This window comes from Oncorhynchus kisutch, linkage group LG28 (genome assembly GCF_002021735.2).
Source record: "Oncorhynchus kisutch isolate 150728-3 linkage group LG28, Okis_V2, whole genome shotgun sequence".
Taxonomy (NCBI): domain Eukaryota; kingdom Metazoa; phylum Chordata; class Actinopteri; order Salmoniformes; family Salmonidae; genus Oncorhynchus; species Oncorhynchus kisutch.
The window spans coordinates 27,274,454-27,285,021 of record NC_034201.2 but is presented as its reverse complement, the minus strand read 5'-3'; the positions used below and the strand labels follow the sequence as shown (position 1 = coordinate 27,285,021).

Here is a 10,568-nt window from a genome sequence, read left to right as displayed (position 1 = left end):
TAATCCATATGAAATGTTGTACATGTAAGTGTAGCATATACGTCTATGTAATATAGCCTATAGTAGGGACGATTATTTATGTAGCAGTGCCAGTAGCCTGTGTCTTGGTCTGCAAGAGGGACTCTAACAGGAAGCTCCTTATTAAATGCATTCGTAAATCTTAATTTACAAGGTTTTGGCTGCATTTCTCTTAACACACTATCACAAATGTAATTAAACATTTCAAATGGGGGGGGGGGACTAATGTGGGATTCGAACCCATTCACCGTCTACGACAAATACGAGGAGTTCTAGGCGCTCTACAGTGTGAAGCCAGCTATATGACCTGTCAGACAAATGCATGTGATCTAGTGCTTTGATTTTCAAAAAAACAAAACAATGAACAATTGGACTGCTGTTAAGTGCGCTTTCATGAACAAGTGTTAGATCACGTCCAACTACAGCAACGATTTTGATTGGCTAATAAGGTATTTCAACCGGATATAATCCCGCCAAACTCTCAGGTTAGCACAGGGCTACATCTGCCAGGTTATCTGATGGGAACAGCTAACAGTGTTTGACCACGTGCAACTACGTCAACGGTTTTAAGAGACAGAGATCCAGGTTAAACTTCAACTTTTTCTAATGTATGGCCCTCAAGGTTCTTGCATTCCTCAAAGTCATAATTTGGACACGGGTAATGTCATCATTTTCAGGAGCGAATGAGCCCTGCATATTGGTCGGGAATTTGGGCAACCTAGTATTGCTGTAGCCTCGCAGTATGATGTTTGCATCTTTTGGCTAAACATCAGTTTTACAGTGAGTTCGTGAAATCATGTTGCATGTATTTATCCTTTACCACAGGAAATGGTGTCATTTGATTTACCAGCTCCCCTTCAGTAGACTCAAACCATTTTTATAAGATCCTGACTGTAAACTCTGGCATTGACAGTTCTAAGATCTGCTTTTACTGTTGGCCAAGTCAACCATTTTACAATGGGCCACTTAGGCCTACCTTACTAATGTAACTTGCTGTGTAAAATTGGGCCCACTAGCCTATCTTGACAAGGAAATGCTGCTTTAGTCTACTACAAATACAGTCCAGTGATACTTCAAGTTTACTTATGTGAAGTGATTGATTTAGAGTTATTTCTGCCCCCCCCCCTCCCTCCCTCATGAATGCCAGTAATCTCTATCAATTCCTTTTGACACCAGCTTTCCTTTTAGACAACCTGCATCACCATGGCAGTCCCAATGCATCAGGGTCAAATATGACCATGTGAGAAGTAAAAGTGAGTAAAATGCAATGTAGATAGTCTTAGGTAGACATGTCTGTTTGTAGTCGTGATGCTGTGCAGATGATTTCAGCACCAGTGTCGTGGGAACAGCTCCACACTATGTTGCATGCTTTTGCTGAAGTGCGTGCATGTGACCAATATAATGTACGTTGGGGTTCAAGGCGTTTTTTCAGTTTATTGATCGCGTATCTGTAGGTCGTATAGGCTACGCTTGATGTTCTACTGTATACGTTTCCTCTAAGCTTTTCAGAAGGCAGAGGAGCCTGCAATGTAGACTCAAGTGATGAATGTGGAACACAGATGTGCATCCACTGTGGGTGTGTGTGGACAGAGTACAGCTTTCGCATTGTGTGATACGTCATTGCGATCCATGATAATTCTCTCTGCTCCCCATATCGCCACCCCGGCCGGTCCTCGACTCTGAAACGGCTTCGACTAGACAGTTTCACCAGGTAAGAGATTAAAACATCTATTTTTCCCTCAAACATAAACGAACAGACTGAAATATTCCAAGTGTTTTCTTGAATTTCTGACTCTTGAAAATAGCCTAGCTCAAATCATGGTGACCACATATTGTTTCATGTAAGTGCATTCGTTTCATTGTAATTGTAGTAGCCTGGATGCTGCAGATGCACGTCTCAAGTGCGTGTTTTCCCTATTCACATAGGAACTTTTGCAGTAAACTGATTGGAATTGTATGGAATTGAATTATGGCTCTAGCGTCCAAATATAATTATGATTTCTGTTCTGGAGCCATACATTTTTTTGTAATCTCAAAACTGACGCGCAATTACGCACGCCTAATAGTTCTCTCAATTATTTAAATAATTTAATCGGGCGTGCCGTGAATGGTGAGCCTATACACTGATGGCATATGCAGACCGCTGTAGTCTCGCTACACAATGTCATTGCCTTATTGTATTCTTAACATGTTGCCACTGTTCTCAACGGGGTTTTAATTTCCATTTAGGTAAATCTAATGGGACAGTCAAGGCCTTTGATTCCATTTGCCTCGTCGCGCTGAGGTTGGAGAGGACATATTACTACCCCGAAGTGAAAATCAAAGCCCAACGAAATGGCAAACAAGGAGTCCGAGGATGTGGGTCTCTCCATACCACTGTGCATCTACAACGGAGCTTCCCAAACCAATGGTACCTGCATGGACCAAATTGGCCGCTTCTTCCAACCGTTCTCCTCGACCTTTGCGCTCATGGTGCTGGTGGCCATGATAATTGGGATAATATTGGTTTCCCTGGTAGCATTTCACTTTAACAAGAGGAGAATGAAGAAGAGGAAGATCCAACGTGCCCAGGAGGAATACGAGCGTGACAACCTCAGCCCGTCCACCAAGGCGAAGAGAGAGCCTATGAGACCATGCATTATTGTCCGACCATCGCCTCGAGATGGCGAACACCGATCACACTCCGCTGTCCAAAATACCAGTTATCACATTCAGGAGGACGTCGGTACCTTACCCATTACAGATAATGCGTCAGAATTGGATATGGCACACATTGAGCAAGGAGACGGACAAGTGCTGGAAACGGTCGTCTTGTCTTGATAACGCTGCAATTGAAAGTGTTGGGACTTTGTAAATAAACAACATCCACGTTATAGTTCAGGTGTAACTGACAAAAACATAAATTTGGGATTAACTGGGAAAGCAATATGGCACAAAAACAAACAATATGACCTCAAGGAACTATGTTTGCCATTTTCATCATAAATCACACCGAGTGGATTGATATGTGCCACGTTTGTAAATCGTGTATAAAAGTAGAGTCCGTCAGTATATTGGAATACATTTGTGGAATAATTTCAGCAAAGGACCATTTGGTAGAGTATTGTAAATTGAAGACAGGCCACAAAGAAAGAGCGCTGTCCGTGGTTATGAAATCCCAGGCCCACTCGAAAGAGCGCTGTCCATGGTGCTGAAATGTAGATACGTTCATGTGCCCCTAGCACAATTTCGTTGTGTAGATGTAAATTGCTAGTTGTCCAAGTATTCTAAAGTATTTATTTCTGCGACTATTTCTACTACTGGACTTGCAAATGGTAGAATTAGATTTTTATCTAAAAAAATATTTCCCCAAAAGTTCAATCAAACTTCTTAAAACCAGTTCCACAGAACAAGCTTCACTTTATAAATCATTATTTTATGTAATATGCCTGGCGACCATGCATTCCTCTTAGTCTCAATCCATTAGATTTTATTTGTACAGCGCTTTCAAACGAAGAGCGAGTAGATGTAGGAAGATACCTTAAGAGGAACCAGACTGTCTGATTGGCATGTGCTTTGGCACCCTCTCACAACGTTTTGAAGGAGCTATCAAATAAAGCTTTTATGTCATGTTTGACAAGGTCTCACAAACCTATTTCGGGCTTTTGGCTTTGCTAAAAGTGTGGCAAGCGGTTTAAGTTGCCATTTGTTAGGCAGTGCAGACTGTATTTAGAAATGGCCTCAAATAATTATTTTCAGAGATACATAGTTTAATTAAAATTATGCATTTTTATTGGTTGTTGATATAAAGGACATCAATCTTTTCTTTAATGTCTTGAAGATGACTGTAGGTTCTAGCATGTGTGACTTCTTGTAGGGCACAATGCGTTTGGTTTGTAATAATGCACTGTTCCAGATTTAATTATTTCATGTGCCAGATAGCTGTGAGTCCTAATAGCCTATAGCAGTCCAGTATTTATAATGTACCCTCTGAAATGTAATAAATGGGGCATCATAAATATTTCTTCATGCTTATTTTCTTTGTCATGAAAGTCATATTTTGTCTCCTTTTCTACCTTGAGCCACGTTACGTCAAACAGAATACTGGTGTAACAAAACATTTCCAGGTGAACAAAAAGTAGAGCAGTCATTGATAATACCAATAAAAGATCAATAGAGTTTAATACAATAATTCAGGGAGACGCCTCCAGAACAGAAGCATAGAAAATGTCTAACGGGTCTCTTGGAGACAGGCCAATTCTAATCAGACAGTAGGCTACCAAAAGTTATCTACACATCAGCGCAAGACACTTGTACAAAGTCAGTCAAAACCAAAGACAGTGGCCTTGTCCAAAATCTGACTTGCCTAGGCTACTACTTACTGAATACTATGTACCAGAGGAGGCTGGTGGGAGGAGCTATAGGAGCACGGGCTCATTGCATTGAGTGGAATGGAATAAATGGAACTGTTTTAAACACATGAAAACCACATTTGACTCATTTCATATTCCATTCCAGCCAATACAATAAGCCCATGCTCCTATAGCTCTTTCCAGCAGCAGCAGCCTCTGATGTGTACTAATCGTGTTACATACAATTTAGAACGTACTGAGGGCTCTGCTACTTTGATGAGCAACCAGAAATAACTATTGATAACGAACTCCTTGATCCTGCTTTGTAGTATACCCTTCTGTTAACGAATGCATTAAGCAACAAATATCAGCATGCTAGGCTATAGCCGCAGTAAGATGTTTGGGCTGCACTCGGCTCATACTACTGAGAATGTCAGATTGGTACAGCACGTCCCCTAAGGTGATTATCACCTGTTGTCAGACACTTAAATCTCGAAAAGACGATAATCGTCCTCAATAGTGTGCAGCAAATTCTAAAACTAGAGGAGAAGCCAAAATAAGTATGACATCCCAGCATTTAAAGCATGCTGAATTTGACATTTCACATAGGCTTTCTATACAGCTTTTTGTCACATAGGTCTACCTAAAATGCTGACTATTTAAAACGCAAGTAGGCCTATGGGTATTTGTACATGACCATTGACTTTGCCAGCTGCAACAGAATCACACAGTGTTCATAATATCGTCAATACAATAATAGTGTCATCGGTCCTTGTATCTTCAGTAACTCTGGTGTCAATCACTATCAAACGATATGAGAACATCCCTTATCAAGTCTAGTGACCATCAACCCGGCCTACACAAATGAGTAACAAATAGATCCTTGGAAATCATGAATATTACAGAAACGGAAAACAAATATGCTAAGCATTGTGTTAATTACTCTAAACTGAATATTGACTTTATTCATCTTAAATATTACCATTACAGGTAGCTTGTAATATTAATGGAACATTGTGATGTTGGAAAACTCTTGTGCATTCTGAGCCTCACTTTGAGGGTAGAATGGATGATCCTCTCAAAGAAAGGGGATGCCTAGTCAGTTGCACATGTGAACGCATTCAACCAAAATGTGTCTTAAATCGACCTTGGCTCTATCAGTAACCCAAGGGGTTCCTTGATCTTATTGAATCTAAAGTCACACCTACCTCTCCTGATTGGATCATTGGGTATTTGAGTGCTTTGACAGGTTCTCTAACAGGAGTCTATGGCAGTGGATTTCCATTGGATAGCACAGCCAGTCAAAATTGGCTATCATAAAAATTCCTGAAAACAAATGTGCTATTTGGTTTTAATTTAAGGTTAGGCATAAGGTTGGCAGTATGGTTAATGTTAGGGTTAGAATAGAATTGTAATAATACATTGTAGAAATTGGCAGCTTAATGACCTTGTGGCTGTGGTAACTAGTGAGGCTAAGGCCCTTTGCCAGGTGCCAGAAGAGCATGTTCCTAATTGTTTCCTAAAGAAACAGCCCGGGGCCGTCATTGTAAATAAGAATTTGTTCTTAATTGACTCGCCTGGATAAATAAAGGTTAAATAAAATAAATCCCTGGCTGAAAATAAATCCCTGCTGTTGGGAGTCTCTCACCGGATCTGTCCACAGACTAATTTCATTGGCGACTGTGGGGAAAATAGATCCCTGCTATTTACTCTTTGTAATTGGATTTGCATTACAAGGTTATAAGGAAACAAAAACTCAACACGAGCTGCATGTTTACTTTTTCGCCATTCGGGCTGATATGTGTATGGACAAGTTTGAGCCTAGTGGATTGGACAAAGGAGATGTTCTAGAACTGAACTCGGTCCATTCAAAAGGATGATGGATTTGGAATGCACTTTTCTAGATGATGAAAAACGTTTTTACTGTACATTGTATATTGTGGAAAGCCGCACATCCATTACCACCCTCCTGGTGGGTAGAATGCTGAAGCTCCTATAGTCTGTTGCAGTATGTTGCATACCATATACATCTGTCAAAGGCCCTGCTGCTCATCCTTAGGGGATGATAATCCAAGAATGCGCAGTGATCCCTGTGAATGATTTATGAGCGACGCCTTCAGTAAAGCGGTACAATCTCCAAAAACGACGGCTCGATAGCACGACACTGGAAGATAAAACGGAGATCAGTCCTTGCCAGGCAATTAAATGGCTTTAGTGAAAGAGGCAAAGTAAGTGCACCCTTATTGTCAAGAAGAACATCCATCCAGTGCCAAGGCAACACGAGTCAGGGAGGCTGAGCTTCTGGAAAGACATCAGTCCCTGGTCGCCTGGGGGGCAGCAGTATCTCTCCCGGCATCTGTGGGATTAGATGGCCTGTCGGGCAGACGCTGGCCTGTCTGTAAGCCCAGCTACCTGCAGTGACGTGAGCCGCCTCCCCAGCAAATGGGCAGCCCTAGTGTATATAAACCCCTGGGAGGCTGGCAGTCCGTCTGTCTATAACTAGGGAACTCATCTTGGACACCCCAGCCTTGAGGCTGCTGACATGGTGGAGACTAACCTGAGAATCAGTTGGGGGCGGTGAGGTTTGGGGTTCACCTATGGGGGCATAAGGCTCTTCTCAGGGGGAAGGAGCGGTGGAACTGGTGGCGGAGGGGCCGAACTGGCCCTCTCCAGATCTTTTGGAATTGGGGGGGTGGACAAGCGGGGCTCGGCATGAGAGGAGGGCTCGGGGATGGGGAGGCCTGGGAATAGGAGGTGGAGGAGGTGGTCTTGGGATGGGAATAGGTGGACATGCCCTGGCTCTAAGAGGAGGTGGTGGCGGGGCAGCAGGGTTCAGGGCTGGAGTGGCCCCACTCAGGGCTCACTTGGGTGGCCGGGTCTTCAAGATCGGAGGCAACCCGTCCTTCCTGAGCTCCACCACCGCAGTGGGTGGTGACGTGGGTGGTCTCAGCCCCGTGCCCAGCATCGACCCCTCACTGCCCTCCCTCAACACAGTCCAGGTGACCTGCCTAAAGGAAAAGGGGGAGCTCAAGGTTTGCCACCTTTATTGACAAGGTATGTCACATAAACATTACACGTCATACAGACATTACGTTTTAATGACTATAATCAATAATCAGTGAAAGTTGATGTTGGTATTTAGCCACTGTTTCAGACTTTTAATGAAATTGTATACATTTTTCTATCACAGTAATATTTTAAGTGCATTTGTACTCGAACAACCAAATTAAACTCAATTATTTGTATTTCTGCTTGAACAAACACAATTATTAGCATTATGTTTATCAGTATTCCATCTACCCATCAACATCCTCCACAACCCAATCCTGTGAGTATTTTTCATACATTGACCTACCATAATTAATGTCTGTGCTTCAATCGAAACCCAATTTAGGATAGTATCAGATTGTCCTTGTTTTGGAATTGATAGCAATGCTCATGTATGCATTCAACATTGTTAACATGCTAAAACATATTACGCATGTATTGTTTGCATATTGTGCATGTGATTTGGTCTGGCAAAATAAAACGGGCCCATTGGAATGTCCTGAACATCAATGTCCAAAATCATTCAAGCTCATTGAAATTCAGACCCATTCATGGAGAGGAACATCACCAGACTGTATGTCTGTGTGTTAACCTAATAGAAATCAATGTGTGTACAGTATTCATCGATCTGGCCTCTCACTCTCTGTGGTCTCCAGGCTCGCTCTCTGGAGCAGACCAACGCTGTGCTGAGGGACAATATCTCCATGTTCACCAACCCGGGGGACGGCGGCCCTACAAGCACTTCCATCCTGCTCACCTTCGCCATCGGCACCTACAAGACCCAGATCGATGACCTGTCCACCACCAAGGAGGCCATTATCACCGAGATTGAGCACTTCAAGAGCCTCATCGACGACGTCCAGAGCAGGTGGAGTGGGGTTAGGGTCGATTACCTCACAATACAGTGGGGCCATAATGAAATAATCTGTGACCCCATAATACACAGTACAGTACACACAGTTGGGTCTACTAGTCTAACCTGGCCGCACCAGGTTTGAAGATTTTTTTATTTTTATTTAACCTTTATTTAACTAGGCAAGTCAGTTAAGAACAAAATCTTATTTACAATGACGGCCTAACAGTGGATTAACTGCCTTGTTCAGGAGCATGACGACAGATTTTTACCTTGTCAACTCGGGAATTCGATCCAGCAATCTTTCGGTTACTAGCTCAACGCTCTAACAACTAGGCTACCAGCCGCTCGAAGTCTCTCAGCCTCATGTAGGTGTTGTGACTTTGCTTTATAATTACCTCGGCAGATCAATGCTTTTAATGCTCAGTTGGAGCAAAATCTAATAATAGCCTTCGTTGTTCTCCAGCAGCAGAGTCTTGAGACTTTTTGTTCTAAAGAGAATCTGTATCCAATCATCACAGAGCTTGAGATTCAATTGTACTGCGAAAATAACAAATACCCACATTTTGTTTCAGCCGAGTACACAATATATTATCCTTTAAACTCATGAAGCAGAATTGTAGACATTGATAATATATTAAACGTAATGCATAAATGTGACTGTGATAAGATTTGAGGAGACTGCCCAAAGCAAGTCATTAGAGATGGACTGGACCACATTAAGAGGTATGGATACATCATGGTGTTGTCATCAAACTATGGAAAGATTAGTCAGAGGCTGGTGGGAGGGGCTATTGGACAGGCTCATTGTAATAGCTGGAAGGGAATACTATCAAACATATGGAGACCATGCTTGACTCTGTTCCCTTCAGTCCATTCCTGCCATTACAATGAGCACGTCCTCCTATCACTCCTTTCACCAGCCTCTGCTGATTCAAACAATTGAAATAATGAATGACATTCTGTTATGGCTACGAAAACCACTATTCCCATGCTTTAACAGGAGGTGAACAACCTCTACCTGAGCATTTTCGAGCTTCAAACCGACATTGGTGGACTGGAAGTTCAGATCTGTCTCTCAAAGCAAGTGTATGATGCTGTGAGTACATGATGACATAACTATTTTACTGAAACATTCTCTCTAACCTTGCAAGGCGGGGGGGGTTCAGTGCACATTTAGGCTCTCAAAAATGAAAACATTGAGCATGTTTTCCTCTTGGTATACTTTCCCGGTGATAGTTTTATTCAAATTCTACATATGCACCGTTCCTTACCTGCTCCTGTACTCAACCAGTAAAAGCATTCCTTCCAGAGTCTTCTGAAGATGCTCCCCTGCGCTGCATTAAAATGTCTCCCCATCAATTATGGAGATTTAGACAAGCTGAGAGCCAGCACTCAACACTAAGCACCGCTGCTGGTCTCTCTCACTAAATCACCCAGATGATCACCACTGCAGAACCTGACCTTCCATAAGTGTTCACAACATTAAGAATTTACATTACAGATCCTGTGACTCTCTATACCCTTTCTGCATCCTTAAAAACAGCTTCATTTTGGTACACAGGAGGGATAATATGGGTCTGTAAGCGCAACAAAAACACTGTTACAGTATTAATGGGGCTCAACAAAGAGTAGGGAACATTTACCAAAGTCATATTGAACCGTGTTCAAATAAAGGCTACATGCCCAATGTGTTTCCAGACTTCAGTTGTGACTGTAAATCACTGCTCAGATAGTGGTATGAACATTAAACAATAGCTTATTATGTGTTGTCATATCCACAAGGAAGGTTAAAACAATTGTACAGACATTACACATGTCCTGTTGCGCTTTGTGTTGTAGAAAGTGGAGGCGAGGAACATCGTGACAGGTCAGCCTTCTCCATCGCCATGGACAACGCAGACCAGGCCCAGGACATGCCCTGACGGACATCAAGGCCCACTACAAAGCCCTGGCCCAGCCTGCAGGATGCCCGTGCAGGACAGTGTATTTACCCTGCAGTGACCTACAGTCGTATCTTGTCTGCATTTTCTCAATTGGTTAAGCTAGTATTATGTTAACGCATATAAAGTTATCTGAAGTCTGCCAGGCAGTATCTAACTATAACTGATTGCAAACACCATTGGAATCAGTGCAACATCCATTATCTGTCATTCTTATACCTGATTCGTTCCTCCTCAAGTGGATGTTCTTAGTATTGCACTCAGAATATGCTGTAGCCTACACAGGACCGTTTGGTTGGATGACACTAAGACTGGTGAGGGCACCATGGAAATGTAACATCTCCTTTTTCTCATTTCCAACCCAGTACCCAGACT

The 10,568-nt window shown here is 42.5% G+C and overlaps 1 protein-coding gene and 1 pseudogene across 1 annotated transcript; both read left to right on the top strand.

Moving 5' to 3' along the window:
• Positions 1 to 1,218: 1,218 nt before the first annotated feature.
• LOC109872497 (keratin, type II cytoskeletal 3-like) lies at positions 1,219 to 10,280 on the top strand (annotated as a pseudogene).
• Positions 2,353 to 2,838, top strand: LOC109873193 (uncharacterized protein C11orf87 homolog). The gene has a single exon (XM_031808596.1). The coding sequence runs from the start codon at positions 2,353 to 2,355 to the stop codon at positions 2,836 to 2,838; it is 486 nt and encodes a 161-aa protein (XP_031664456.1).
• Positions 10,281 to 10,568: the final 288 nt, after the last annotated feature.

Coding starts and splice junctions, on each gene's coding strand:
- LOC109873193 (XM_031808596.1), top strand. CDS start 2,353: ATGGCAAACAAGGAGTCCGAGGATGTGGGTCTCTCCATACCACTGTGC.